The sequence below is a fragment of the Harmonia axyridis genome, chromosome 5 (genome assembly GCF_914767665.1).
Source record: "Harmonia axyridis chromosome 5, icHarAxyr1.1, whole genome shotgun sequence".
Lineage (NCBI taxonomy): Eukaryota > Metazoa > Arthropoda > Insecta > Coleoptera > Coccinellidae > Harmonia > Harmonia axyridis.
The window spans coordinates 22,975,948-22,992,300 of record NC_059505.1 but is presented as its reverse complement, the minus strand read 5'-3'; the positions used below and the strand labels follow the sequence as shown (position 1 = coordinate 22,992,300).

At 35.3% G+C, this 16,353-nt stretch overlaps 1 protein-coding gene across 11 annotated transcripts in view; it reads left to right on the top strand.

Moving 5' to 3' along the window:
* LOC123680275 (Ca(2+)/calmodulin-responsive adenylate cyclase-like) overlaps positions 1–14,887 on the top strand; it is a 141,472-nt gene extending 126,585 nt beyond the window's left edge. For 10 of the 11 annotated variants that reach the window (XM_045618082.1, XM_045618080.1, XM_045618086.1 and 7 more), the window contains 2 exons: positions 899–1,145; positions 13,706–14,887. In XM_045618082.1, the coding sequence (XP_045474038.1) occupies positions 899–1,145; positions 13,706–14,040 (582 nt within the window). In that variant the 3' untranslated portion in view covers positions 14,041–14,887. Of the gene's footprint in view, positions 1–898; positions 1,146–1,201; positions 1,233–13,705 lie in introns of all 11 variants that reach the window. The other variant, XM_045618089.1, reaches the window with a different exon arrangement.
* The last annotated feature ends 1,466 nt before the right edge of the window (positions 14,888–16,353 follow it).

The following is a 16,353-nucleotide window of genomic DNA, read 5'->3' as shown; positions in this document are numbered from 1 at the left end:
TTTGGATGACCATCATATTGATGGTTCATTTTGATTTGGCTAACCATATGTGATCCGCTTATGTGAAAAGTTTCGGTGCATTTGTTTTGATTTTTTTTATTATTCCACTAAATACGTTTTTGAATCAAATTAATTTTCGTAAGAATGAAGGAATCTGAACAAATTTAGCATATACATTTTTTCTCGAACCCATCTGATAATAGTCGATCCTAACTGATATTTCTCACAACCCTCTCTAAAATCGGTTTTATTGCCCATCATAAAAAGCGAGTTATTCCTTTCAAAACATCTGGTCAATCCGTCCTAGAAGATACCTAATACCATCTCTGTACCTGTCTTTCGAGCTCGAAGTTGCTGCATTGCCAAATGTTCGAACAACCGTTCGTACAGTTCACTGCGATTTCATTGGCTGGCGTGTAAGAATTGAATGCCGTCAAACGTATCTGAATTCTTAGATGTGGTAGAAAAGGATGGAAAATCATAAGAACGTTTGAGATTGCTCCACTCATCCTTAAAAGTGATGGCTTCTCAGAGGGGCTGGAGGGAGCTGAATAGGTAAACTTTGACAGATGCGCTCAAACGCACGTGGTACCATTCCGTCTTAAGGTACAGCCGCCACTGCACCCTTTACATAAAATATAAGTACAAAAGTATGAATATTTTAGTTGTTCTGCTTGGTATGAATATGTTTCAAGAAATATTTCCTGTTTTCTATTAATTCTAAAAATCAGGAATTAAATATTGAATACCATGGTAAAGAACATTTCAGAGGCTTTTCATTATAGCTTTCTTTTTCATTTTTAGTCTTTCATTTTATAGTCTTATATATTATTCTAGCAACTTGTAAATTTAAACTATGACGGTGTTTCCATCATATTAAAATATGCTTTGTCAACAGGAAGCAGAAATAAAAAAACTTCTTGAGGAAAAAGTACAACAAAAACTCAGGAATATTGGAAATGGTATTGCTAAAAGAGAAAAAGAAACTTATACAGAAGGTAGTCAGTCAGAATGGAGTGAAGACGAAGAAGCTGGTGCTTCAGAACCTCTTCTGAATGATAGAGAGTCCACAGGTTATACAACTGACGATCCTGCTCTAGAGAACATTTCTATGTTGAATGAAACTGGTCTCACAGATGCTGAAGGTATGTTTATAAAAAGATATTCTGAGTATTCGAATATTTGGATTGTTTAATTTCAGCTCAACATTCTTCTGGTACCAAAGATATAAGGTACAAAAAAGATCCTATCCCCATCACTAACTTCTGGATGTTGTTTTTCATTCCTATTAATCCTAGTGACAAAATATACAATTCTTTATTATGATCAGAAATAAAGTGATGAGACTATATTTTTGGTAGATGCAAATTGAATATCAAGCCATATTTTTTTGAGTAGTTTGTAAATATCAGACATAAATTTATTGTTTTCCATATCATTTTCTAAATTCCAATTTTTGTGGGAATATTTTCAGTCGTAAGGAATTCTTATGTCTACACTTTATTCAATGAGCGGATTTTTTAAAATTATATTACCTTCTCCGCCTACGGTGGGAGCTGGGTAGATTGAACAGTTCAGCGAACACCGTTGCTGGTCCCAAGCCCAGATGAAGGATGGGGGATGTCAGGTGAGGCCAGCCATCTGCCGGACGTAAAAACTAATACAACCTCGAAATAGGACGGACCAAACGATAACGAGCCCTGCTAGAAACTGGAAAACTAATACGGAAAACAAACTGAAGAAAAATGGATGAAAAATATAATTCGAATAGCTTGCTGGAATGTAATGTCGTGGAAAACCAAAGACAGCAAAGTACCTTTAGAAATGGAACAACACAGAATGATATGTTTGCGCTATCAGAAACCAAGCGCAAAGTTAACGGAACCATTAAAATACCAAACTACGTGTTAATATATAGTGGTGTCGCCAAACACAAAAGAGCTACAGCCGGAGTGGGGTTACTTATGGCTGAAAAATACGAACACCTTATACAAGACATACACTACGTAAATGAAAGAATCCTTAAAGTATCACTGAATGTAGGAACAGGAAACTTTAACCTTATCAGTGTGTATGCCCCAGACATTAGCAAGAGCAAAGACGAAACAGAAATTTTACGAAAATCTAGAAAATGAGATGAGAAACATACCGATAAAAGAAAAACTACTCATAATGGGCGTTTTAAATGCCAGAATCGGGAATAAAATATAAATTTAACGAAAACTACATCAATGTGAATGGAGAAGCGCTAATAAATCTGTGCGCACGTTATAACATGGGAATAAACAATACTTTTCAAACATAAACCCCAGCACAAAATTGCATGGCAGAACACCAGAGGCCAAAACTCAACTATAGACTATATAATATCGAACAGAGCTATTCACTAAACCCAAATACTAGACACAAATAGTATGACTTCGGCTAATATAGGATCCGACCACTTCTTAGTTGTTTGTAAACTGCAGATGAACATACAGAAGAAGAACATACCAGATAATACGACTAAAGAATAATGAAGATAGAATTCATCAGAGACCAATCAACAAAGGCATTATACCAAACCCGCCTAACTCATAGAACAGGATGACACAGAGAGATGCTGAGAAAAGATAAAAATAAACATTACCGACGCAGCTGTTGAGGCTCTACATAGGTCTGAAAAAAGTAGGACTTCATAAAAATTCTCGAAACAAAAAATGGTATACACCAGAAGTAAAAGCTCTGGCTAAAGAGAATCGGGAAGCATACTTAAGATACAACAACCAAATACCAGAAGGAAATAATCATTATATCCAAACAAGAAACAGATTCAACACAGAAATCAGAAACATAAAACCACTGGGAAAGATTCACCTGCGAAATGGAGCATGACGGAGCACAAAATAAGGTTAAAAAGAAGGAAACTTGACATCGAAGAATTCACACAAACTCAACAAATTGGTGAGTCTCACTGGAAAATCTATTTTGATCAACTGTACGCAGACGTCCCCGAAGAGAAGAACGGAAATGACAACGAAGAAGGAAGTGAAGAGACTGAAGAGCGTCCCGTAATACCCGAAGAAATTACTATAGAACTGACGAAAAATATTAAGAACAGAAAGGCACCCGGGCTAGATAATATACCAAGTGAGCTATTGAAATACGGAGGTCACAAATTAATGGTAGAACTCACAAAGCTCTTTAACAAAATATTGACATCTAAAAAGGTCCCTTATGATTGGAAAAAGTATAACCATTCCCGTATTCAAGAAAGGGGACTAGAAATCTCCAGAGAACTATAGAGGCATAACCCTACTCAACTCAGTCATGAAGCTCTTCACAACGATGATAGAAGCAATAATTAGCGAACATGTAAACATACAACAAAAATTAGCGAACAAGAATAACAAGGGTTCAGAAAAAATCGGTCTACTATAGATGATGTTTTCATAGTCAGGCAAGTAGTAGAAAAAGCTATAGAATACGGAAAGCCCGCATATATGTGCTTTATAGACCTCACCAAAGCGTTCGATAGGGTAAGACTAAGTGACGTAGTTGATATTTTCGAAAAGAAACATGTGCCGAGAACTATAATAGATATCATAAGACAACTAAATCACAATACATCTACCCATATATTAGTTCATCAAAAACTGATAGAGGAAATAAAAACACCAACTGGAATTCGACAAGGAGACTCTTTTTAAGCCCACAACTCTTCAATCAAATATTGGATGAAATAAAAAAACATGTCAAATGCAGTGGCGGCTGGTGGGTCATCGAACTGGTGGTGCACTTCACTTGCTCACTAAGTATTAAGATTCGAAATTCTAATAAAACAACAATTTACATAAAATATATTTATATTTATTATTTTTTATACATTAAATCTATTCGACGACATTTTTCTGAAGCGAAATGTTCAATCACCTTTTTATTAAAATCGGGTATAGTTTGTATAATAGTATATTCTAAAACAAGTTGCAGAATGGGCTCCTATTCCAACACGAATGCGAAATTCGAAAACGAGCGACGAAGGAGCGAGTTTTGGAACGCTTGAGTGTTGGAATTGCCTTCTGCAACGAGTATTAGACGATATTTTCTCTATTTCAGTCAAGTTTTGCGAAATATTGTCGAAATTCAATGAAAAATTCAGATTATATATCCTAGTGACTTTTGTATTGTATCGTAGCAGTTGGTGTGACTGTTAAGAAAATTGACAGATTATGGAATTTGAATATAATAATAATAATAATAATAATCGATTGAACACTACCAAAATTATGAGAATTTGCGAATATGTAACAAATCATTTCTCTATATCCCCAAATTATATAATATTGACAATTATTGACGTTTGTTGAAATTTGATAGGATTGGAAGTCAGCATAGACAACCACAAAACGAAAAATATATCTGAAAACGATGCTGTAATGAGTTCATTACAGCACTGTTTTTTAGAACTGTAATGAACTCATTACGATACAGAAATAGAGAAATTATTTTTCAGTACTGAGCACAGAAAGTGCATTTAGCCGATCCTGAGACATGGTGTTTCGCAGAAAAGTTTTAATTCTTTTCAGTGTCGAAAAACATCGCTCGCTCTCTACCGAAGTCATTGGTATAGTGCACAGAATTCGCAACAGTTTCATTGACTCTGAAAATGATTCAGTGAGGTCATTATTATAAAACAATTGTAAAATTGCAATTGCACTATTTGCGTTGATGAAATCGTCGCGATTGTATATTGCGGAGAGTTCGTTTTTCAATTTGTATTTGTCCAAAGGGGCGTAAGTGGAAACTTTGATCGTGAAATCTTTATCGGGAAAAGTAGAACGGCCGCCGTCGCGACCCGGCGAATTTCGTCAAACATCGGGTGCTCTCGCTAACCTTCGGTTCGCCCGTGCGGCGCTCGAGAACAGACTCATTACTCGGTACATTTCTATGAACTATGAACTATCTTTTGTCTCACGCGTCAGGCGTATCAGCTCGTAACCCATACATTTTGTATTAGCAGCCCTCGTGCGCTCGCCGAAGCGCACGAGAATGTTTCTTTATAGGGAAAATAAGTCTTAATAGTTTAGCAAAGCGCTCAAATTGCTTTGTCATAGTTGGACATTTTATTTGTTATATATGTTTTTGTATGTTTAAAAAATAAATATTAATATGGTAATTTGAAAATAAAGATGATGTAATTTTGTAATTTTTAACTCTTTTGAATTGGTGGTTCAGCGCACGAGCGCACTTAAGTTACAGCCGCCACTGGTCAAATGTATAGAAGGAGGATATTAACTCACAATAGGCGAAATCAAAATGATCAGTTTCGCCGATGACGCCCTAATTATAGCAGAGAACGAAGACAATTTGCAACGACTTGTATAGGCATTCTATAAAAAAGCTAAATACTTCAACATACAAGTATGCATCATAAAAACCAAAACCTCGTGGTTTCCAAATAACCAGTCAGATCTAAACTTTCTCTGGAAAATAAAACTATTAAACAATTTATGTCATTCGACTACCTAGGCATACAAGTTACCTCAAGTCAAAATAGAACAAATGAAGTAAATGAACAAGCTAATAAAGCCAGCCGAAAATCAGGCGCACTTCGTCAAATCGTCTGGAATAACACCAATATGAATAAAAGCTCAAAAGTAAAAATATTCCAAACCTGTGTCAGACCGGTATTGACATACGCTAAAGAAATGAGAGCTGACAACAAAAGAACGAAAAATATCCTTCGAACATCGGAAATGAAAATACTCAGAAACATTTCAGGGTACACATGAAGAGACAGAAAAAAAACACTGAAATAAGACACATAGGTAAGTTGGAAGATATTATCAGGTTGGGACGTAAACGTAGAAGAGCCTGGAATGATCACGTGGACAGGATGGCTCGAGGAAGACTAGTAAAAATAGCTAAAGATGGTGTACCACGGATACGGCGCCCCTTAGAAAGACCTCCAAAGAGATGGAAAGATTGGGCGAGTTCGGAAAGTCAGAACTGTCGAATGCGCATAAGTGTGATGTCAACAAAGCGGTCGTAAATTATCGATGATTCAGCGTACGATGGAAACCATCGGGTTCTTGAATTCAGCGCTGGATCGTTCGGTGGCACATCGGAGTCCATCGATTGCCGCGAAATGTTTCTGCTGCATGAGAGAGAAAATAGTATATTGTGCAACAAGTGGGGAAAGTCCAACTTTTCTCGCGAGTGTGGAAGTTTGTGGCACGAGCGAGAAAAGGACTTTCTCCACATGTTGCACACTATACTTTTCCTACAACTGCACAAATTTCAATAATTCAAGTAATGGACTTGATTCAAATCAAAATGGCCTTCGTTGACAGTATGTGCTAATTTATTGCGTTTCCATAGAAACGACTCAAAAGCCAAATTCCATCGGTCTACCAAGCGATGTGTGGACAAAGTGCCGTGAGAAATAATATTTCCCACCGTATGAGCAATACATAGTTTTGAAATTGAGTAAGCTATAAAGAATACGCTACTTTTTATAGCAGTTGTAGGAAAATAATGTTTTTGCAGTTATTTCTAGGGGTTGTCCTATCAGTTGTCACTGTGAAGTTAAGTTTGGTCAAGTTTATTATTAATATTATTTGATTATCGATTATTCTACATTTAACAGCTGTGTATTTGAATAATATTGAATTGTGGTGAAAGCTTTTTTACTCGAATTATAGAAGTAATAGATAAAAAAAAATGATGATATGAACAGAATTGTTTAATCATCAATAATAATGTATATTATTAATATACAACAACAAATATTGTTGTGATCCTCTACTAGAGGATGAATACTATATGGCACTTAACCATGGAAAGAACACAACACCTGGCTATGACAACATTCCAAGAAAAATACTGTGGAACCTAGACCCTTTAGTTCACAATATTATAATCAAAATTTATAACTACTGCCTTGGGGATGTTGATAAAAAAAAGGTATTTTGATTACCATCCCCAAGGCAAAGACAGATAATTCCAACATAGAGAACTACAGGCCTATTACACTTCTACCTACATTGGGAAAAAAAAGAAAGAATATGCAATGAGATATGAAAATATATACCACCATGTCAATTCGGATTCAAAAACAAGACATCGACCTTACACCCTTTAATTAGGGGAAAGTATTGTACCTAGGGACACTTTTTACAAATGAATTTTTAAAAATTAATTGAATGAATTTATTGAAAAATAATAAAATGTGGACGATTGATCATACATTTGTAAAGCTTATTCGAAAATGCAATTTTTCCAACTTATATATTTATCACTTTTTCAGCACTTTTTTTTGTCTATATACAAGTGTCCGGAGGTACAACCGGTTTGTTGTACCTACGGACTTGAGGAGTTGTACCTTGGGACACTAAGTGAAATACCTTTACAACCAGAATATAATATAAAAACAAAAATACTTCCTAATATTCGAAAGGTTTATTGAAGAAACGAACTGCAAATGATACAAGGACTACCCTAAATTGATTTTAGCAAATGATACTGGAAAGATAAATGTATTTGATAGCCGAGAAGATGAACCTGCTTTACGTGGTTGAGGAAGTTTTTGTACAATGTCGCTTATGCTAGTTGTATATTCTACTTCATCTTCAACTGTAAATGTGTAGCCATATGTGGAGGAATATGCTTTCTTTAGATATTTTACTTGGAATTCTGTTTCGTCCACCTTTCCAGAAATTGTGGCTACAAAATATCCTGACTGTTTTTTTCCTTTTAAGTGCACCAAAATGAAATTACCTTCCTGAAGGTCATCTGGGGTAAATTGAATGGAATCAATTTCTACTTCTGACAAGGAAGCATCATCTGAATAACTGCTGTCACTCCTAATCTCAAACTCAATCTGATCTTCCTCTGACGACGTTTCTTCGATATTTAACTTCCGTTTTACTGTCTTTGTTCTTTGCCGTTCCTTTTTACGCCTTTTTTCCATAGCTTTTGTCTTATCTTCCTTTATTTCATTAAGTTCAGGGGTATCGGTAAGGATGCGAGCCCTTCCTTTTTTGCGCCCTCTTGAAGCATTTCCTTTGCGCGGCGGAGCTTTCGGAATGGGACATACCTCATATGGTGAAATAATATTTGACATAACCGGAATTATTTCTTGAAAGACCGACTTAGCTTCTGGGGTGGAGGATGAGTTTAAACCAGAACCAGAAGGCTTAGGATCCATTTCGGAAGCATCACAAAAAGATGGATTTGGATCAGAAGAAAGGGTTGGTGGAGGGTTGTGTGATTGTGGATCCTCTCGATTTGTTACGTAAGAGGGCGAAAAATCTTGTTCTGTAAAAATATCAGTGTTTAAGGGATAAATACCGGATACTTGAAAGCCTTTGATTATATTGTTTGGACAAAAAGCCTTCAAGTATGCCGTATTTGCCAATTCAGCTACATCGTAAATAGTAACTGGTTTCCCTGCGTTACCCGGAGAACTCATCCAATTAGTCATAGCATTATTGTAGTAAGTCTTAAAGGGCCCAAAAACAGATGAATCGAGAGGCTGTAATCGGTGGGATGTATGAGGATGAAAAGTAACTAAAAGACTCCCGATCGTTTTGCCAAATTGATGGTGGGTATGGAAACATGGCTTTCATGGTTATCTAATAATAAAATAACCTTATCCTCCAAAGTGGGTTTTACATGTGATATGAAATGTTCTAGAAATTTGAAAAATATTTCTTCATTAGACCATCCACTCTGATTTGCAGCTCCGATTGCACCAGGTGGTGCTCCTTTTAACATGTTACTTTTAAAATTCACCCTAGGAAATACAAATAAAGGCGGCACAGTATTTCCGGCAGCATTAATACAACATATCATGGTAACTAGGACTCCTCTTTCTCCAGAAGTCATTCCTCCTATTTGCTTTTGTCCTTTTGGTGCTAAAATTTTGGGAGGTTTCTGCACCGTTGTAATCCCTGTCTCATCGACGTTGAAAATTTTTGATGGTTCAAAGTTTCCTTCAGCCAAAGCATTTTTGTATGATTGAAAGAAAGCAGCTACTGTTTCTTTATTGAATGCAGTCGCTCTAGCCAAACTTGTACCCTCAGGTTTTCTAAGTGACAGGAATGCAGAATGTCTGCTTCTAAAACCTCTGAGCCAATTATCTCCTGCTTCTTTTTTCTCATCCCACTGAGTAGGTTTTTTTTTTATTTTGCATTGCATATTCATATGCCAATTTTTTAACGTTGGCCAAACTCAAGCCATAATGCATTCGAGCAGCTGTTTTTAAATAGTTTACCAGCTCCATTTCCTCGGCTTCGTTGAAAACCTGCTTGACTTTGTAATTCGGATTATATACAAAATCATTTTGGCCTGATTTTTTGAAAATTTCAATGTGCCTTGCTAATGCAGACTTTGCAATTCCAAATTGGCTTGCGGCAGCACGGATCGAAAGATTTGAATTTATAACTTCTCGAACAGCATTCTCTACATTAACTTTTAAAGGTCCTGGCCTTCTCTTTTTTTCTTTACCTCTTGGCATGATGACTGATGAGTTCCTGAAACAAAACATCACAATAATGTTGTACCTGGGGACGGCCCCAGGTACAACAAAATATGTGTCCCTAGGTACAACAAGGAGAGTTTTTTTCTAAAAACAGTCAAACAAGTAGTTAAACATAACAAATATAATAGTTTGATTAATGGATTAGGAAGCTAACACTACGATAAATAGCACCGTAAAATCATTAATGTTAACAATCAAATTGATTATATGTAAAACAAACGAAGTAGCCGGTAAAAATACTTACGTTGAACGTCGAAAACTTCTAAATCACTTGAAACACCTGTTGACACTTCACGGTCATGCGTACAACTAAATAATATGAAGGAGAACAGTGTTGCCGATTTGTTTTGTGGATCTGAGGTTTGTCTGATATTTTGCTTGGCGGTAATTCAGACTGTCCCTAGGTACAACCGTCCCTAGGTACAGCACTTTCCCCTATACTCACCTCAAATGCAATAGAAAATGGGAAATAAAACAGTTGCTATATTTATGGACATTCAAAAAGTTTTCGACAGTGTCTGGCACGCCGGTCTGATCTCCAAACTTTACCATCTAAAGTGCCTCATCTATTTGATAAACAATTTCATTTTAGTCAGATAATCGCAAGTAAGGGTCAAAGTTGAAACTTCAGAAGAATTTACAACAGCACAATGCTACCACAACAAGGCTCGCCACTCTTTCCTCTACTCTACAATTTGTTCTGCAGTGACATTTACAGACAATCCGATTTCAGAAACCAGAACATCAACAGTCTGGAATATATTCTCCAATTTGCTGAAGACACAACTTTAATATCCCACCACAAAACATTGAAAGAATGTATGAAAGGACTACAGAAGTTGGCAGATGTCACAATGGCATGAATGAGACGAGACGTTGGAGAATACAACCCAACCAAACAAATTCAAAACTCATTTCCAAGCATAAAATCAATGTCAACCCAATATAAAACTTGAAATTGACACAATTTCTCCAGCAGATTCATGCAAATATTTAGGCATAAAGATTGACAACAAGTTGAACTTCAGAGCACACTTAAAACTCCAAAAGAAAAAAGCTATAACACGAGCTGGGCATTTTAGACCTCTCACCTATAAAAACATAGGAATCAGTATTAAAACAGCTAGTACAATATAGAAAATGATATGCAGACCTTTATTGGACTATGGACCATATTTCCAAATTCAACAAAAACATCTCTGAATACAATTGAAGTAGCGGAAAGAGTTTGCTGACATGCATTGCTGGAAGACTGCGCAGTTGATAGTCATTTTATTCCATGAAGTGCTTTTCAGTCAGGAGCGTGTCACCCCAGAGCTCGGCGCACTAGAGCCTCACGCCCTTGCTATTCCTGGAACGCGCCGAAACGAAACTGTCAAATCGAACGTAAACAAACAAGCGTTCTACTTCTACATCTGTCTCGTACTTTATGCGAAGTAACGGTCTTCTTCTTCTCTCACACCTGTCCCGACGCCCCGCAAATTCGGGAGATGCGTCAGGGAAAAGGGGAAGGTAACGCGAGGGCTCGACGCCCTGTTTACTGGAACAGTACAAATGCACACTGGTACGCTTCGGAGCTGTACCGAGGAGCTCCGAACGGTGGCTGGAAAGCACTTTAGATCAATAAATTTAGTTTCTCTCTCTCTCTCTCTCTCTCTCTCTCCCTCTCTCCCTATTGTTGTATGACAAGGTTGTTCAAGGAAATTGGTTTCACAAAACAATAAAAAAAACATATTTTCCAAATAATTATGTATTTGCTTTTTGAGGCAATGAATATTTATTTATTATTAAGTTAATCTATTTCATTTCCTCGCAAATGTTCAAAGGTCAAATTTAATTAATTTTCTGAAATACTGCTGGGCACGATTTTCAATAATTAATTATATGCTTCTTCAATATAGTTATTCATCCGCCTGAAGAACAGAATATATTTTTCAGAACGGCCCTTATTGAAATAAGAGAACCTACCTATAAGTATTCCTTATATCTGAAAAGCTTCCCACTGTTGAATATTAAGAACGATGCAATCCAAATACAATTTTTGTGTTTAAAAAAGATTTTCAGAGATTTTTATGATGGAAGAATCGATAGAATGAAGAATTCAAATGGAATTCTGTCAGAAAATGAAATTCTTATTTTGATACATAAAAAAATGTTATGGCTATAAATATTTAGTTTTAAAAATATAGTCCCACAGTGTTTAGTCTAGCAGTAATCCCTATACTAAATAAAACGTTAACCCAAATATTTGATGACAATCCTTTATCTTTCATTATTTTTTCTATGTGTGAAAGTAATTTCCATACATTATGACCCTATGTTCTCTCCTCGCACTAGTTGGTATGGTATTTCAATTTGATAATAATTTCTTCGATATATTTGGTTTCATTATTTCCAATTCGGTATTCGTATAATCATATTTCAATATTATCCAATTGCCTACTTTCACTGTGAGAGTTTCGTTAATTTCAAAATTGTCTGCCATCTGCACTATAAAATTGAAGATGTGTAGTGTACATATTGTTACGATACTAAATAGAACATTCTCTTCCAAAGTCGTACTTTGCCATTAATGAATATTTGTATAAAATAACTAGTGACGGGCATCCTCGGATAGAAATACTCGGTTAACCGATTTTTAAAATGCTCGGTAATATCCGAGCATCATAATGTTCGCATCGCTAAATACTCGGCACTCAATCTTCGGCGCGGAGACTCGCATCTCGAAAGCCTTCGTTTGAATTCGTTATTCCTATGCTGTATCTACTCGTACTCGACGAGGAGTACTCGTGTACGTTTCCGATTATTTAATTTACGTTACTCGTGCTCGTAAATTAAATTGTGTTGATGATAAGAATCGAATGGGATAAGAAAGAATTAGGATTTAAGAATAACGAATAACACAATAACAATAATATATGGATGATCTTTTTTTTTGGGAATATTTGCAGCACCTTATTGAAAACTAAGATGATGAATATTTGGATTTTTCGGCGTTGAATAACTCCAAAAAGTTTCAATTGCATTTCTATGCAAATTTCCCAAAAAAATAGGATCTAATAAATTGCCGGCATTCGATGCTTCTGTCATCTTCTTTTATATGGATGGGATGAATTCTCAAGAGATGTTGTCTGAGATCTTTGCTTAAGTATTTCCAAACAAACGTCTCTGGCTCCAGGACGCATTTTTATTTTCGGAAAGAATTAATCGTTCCAAGATGAAATGACTTTCGTTGGAACATTCAAACTGAAAGAGACTGAAATGTATGAGAGCTTATCCCCTTTTAATTTATAGGAATAAGGAAAAATGGTTTCTAAAAACTCATTCATTATATTATAACTTCCTACTTTCCTGCCTTCAATTCAGAAAATGTATTTTTTTTTGTTGAGATCACTCTGACATGGCTAATACATATTACATAATAATACAATTTATGAAACTTCAATTCCAGTTTCAAATAAATTAGGAATAGAAACTCAAGGATTTCCTAATTATTGGTGTGAATGGAATAAAAATTTTAAAATTTCATGAATGTCATAAATCTCAAGCATCCAGAGTGACTTCCCGATGACGCATATTCAGCTGAGTAATAAATTGTTCCTGGTGATTGAATGATCCAAATGTCCATCAAGGCATAAAATGTGTAGTTTATTACTTAGCGCAATGTATTCGGGAATCTTTGTCTATTGCCGACGACATTTCAACACAATGAAGGTCATATCGCATACGAGGATTAAATAAGGAATAAACATCCGATTTTTGAAATGCTCGGTTGACGATTAACCGAGTATTGAAAACATCCGATTATGCCCAACACTAAAAATAACTGTAAAACTCTGGCCTCAAACCTCGAGAATTTAATTATTCTTCAGTTTTGTCTTGTAGAGGATTGAGTAAAGCAAAGTAAAACGTCCAAATTTGCAGATATACCCCTATGTCTCCTATGTAACTCTGTTGGTGGTATTAAAATTCCAGTTCAGATATGTAGTACCAAAATTAGTATTGCATCATTTACCTCTGAATCCTCCTCCTGCCTCATGTATTTGACTACTGCGAAAACTATAAGCACATCCAACTTGAGATCCCAAATATATTGCGCAACTATTTTCTACCCAGCTCGTTCTATATGTTGTAGAGTTGAAATGTTGAGATGAAGATTTTAATATGATTTATGTATTTCAGGAGCCCTGAGTGATGTTAATTCTGCATACAACGATCACAACCATGAATGTGATCTTGATGACAACACCTCTATGTCTTCAAGAGCTTCATCCCGTATATTTGATTCAGATGCTATGATGTCACTAGACTCCCTCAGCGCCCTCTATGATTCAGAATATGATAATTGTTACCGAACTGACGACGATCTGAACGCTGTACCAGACCTAGACCGACTAAACTATTTTTCTGTGCCTGCCAATGAAGTACACCTGGCAAATATAAAATCGATGAGTGAAAGTATAACTAGAAACTTTGGTCAACCAAAAAGTGAAACTGATCCTGACAGTGATGTTTAAGTATTATTCACATTTTGTAAAAATTATTCATGAATTGAACAACAAGTATTTAAGCTTTAGAGGATTATTCATAAAATTTCGATATCCCCCAAAAATTTACTATAAATATCCAATTTTCAGTTTTGCTTTTGAAATATTTTGTTATTATCAGAAGGATGTTCCCTCTCATATTCCTTCTTATTTCCAATATTCAGTATGTCAAATTGATATTTTAGATTTAAGAAAATTTGTAAATATGGAAGAAAATATGTATTTATCTCTTTCCTGTAGTTTCCAAAGAACTTTTTTATTATTTCATGTTGCCAAACATCATATCATTTCAATACTGGGATGTTCAAATAAATACCAAAAGAAAGTTTTTTGAGGTATGCTCACCTGAATATTGCAGTATGTTAAGTTGTTGATAAGATATTTTTCACTTTCATCTGTTCTTCATTGAATGAACATTTTTTGAATAAATTGATATAATGCTCTCATAACCCATACTCTATTTTCTAATCATTAATTGAAAAAATGTTGAAATAGGATCTCACATTTCTACTACCATGAAAGCTCTATTTCAATTGTCTCATTCAATGTTGTTAAGAGCTGTGAGCAGTGGAAATACCAATAACAAAGTAACAACTGATTGAGAACTTCTCTGATATACAACATAAAATAACTTTTCGATCACTTATGACTAAATTATTTTTCACAAGAAAATAAGTTTCTGCAACATTCATTCTTGACTGTATTTTATGTTTATTTGTTTTTGTTGTTATTTTTTATGTTCAAACTCTAATATGTATGTTGAAATGTTTTAAATAATTTATTGAATAATTATCAATAAAAATTATATTTGAACAATTTTATCCATAAGTCTGTGAAAGAAATGAGCTAGAATAACAATTTTTATGTTCCAATACTAGGAATCAGTTATTTTCAAGTAAAAATTTTTGGGATACATCTTTTCAATATTATGTTTATGATTGGGTAATTACCATCCTCAGTAGATTTTGTTCTTGAGCTGTGGGAATCAATACAGTATGCCTGCCAGTCTCAGTACCAAATTTCATGCAAATAGCACTCACAGTTTCTGAGAAAAGCTCTGAATTGGGATAAGTTTCTTCAAACATGAACCTATGACTAAATTGATATCTCAACAAATTTAATAGCTGTTGACAGATAATTTTTTTTTTTTTTTTTATTACTAATTGCAAATTTACAATCTACTCTACATGAGTAATAAGCAAATAATTTATTCGAATATAGAATTATAGAAAAGAGGCAGGTGCCGTCCAGTGACGGCTCTCTGGATTTCATCTAGATAGATCTTCTGGCCATGTCCGTTTTAGTCTTCTTGTGGTGGTAGAGTTGAATAAATCGTTGATCAGTGTGTTCTCATGCCCATCGCTGCGGCTCTCATATTTTGCTGAATGGTGCTTGATAATATCACATACATATGGTATATCCAAATCATTGTGGAGGGTTTGGTTAGAAACATACCAGGGGGCATTTGCTATCATCCTCAGGGTCTTGGATTGGAATGTTTGAAGAATTTTGGTATTTGATGGCTTGCTGCACCCCCAGAGTTCGATCCCATATGTCCAGACTGGTCTAAGGATACATTTGTAGATGGTGATTTGGTTTTCTAAACTCAATTGTGAATTTCTTTTGAGCAGCCAGTACATTTTTTTCACCTTTAGATTCAGTTGACATCTTTTGGCATTGATGTGAGTTTTCCATGTTAATTTAGTGTCCAAGATACTTAACTTCCGACTTAGTCGGAATAGGGATATGGTTTAATGTAACCTGGGGGCATGTTGTCTTTCTAAGAGTGAAAGTGATATGGGAAGACTTGCTGTTATTCACTTTGATTTTCCACTTAACATACCACTTTTCCAATAAATCTAGGTGTGCTTGGAGATTATTGGATGCTTTTATTGGATCTGAATCTGATGACATTATGGCAGAATCGTCTGCAAAAGTTGCTATCAAAGTGTCATCAGTTTGGGGGATGTCCGCTGTGACTGATAAATAAGCCCAAAGAACTTAGTCACATTTCTATCATATAGAATTGAACTGAAAATATCAAAAAGTTGATTTTTATAATGATTTCTCCACTATCAATCATATCCAAACTATGCAGAGGGGAGTTTTTATTGATATTCACATTTGCAAATCATTCTCGTTTCAAGTATAGAAACGTGTAAACATGAGGCAGCCGCTCCGATAGTATTCAATTGAAATTAAAATTTTTCAAAAGCCATTTGAATGTTACAATCATTCATAACGACTTTATACTTGTTGTTATAGTTGAAATTTACTGACAAA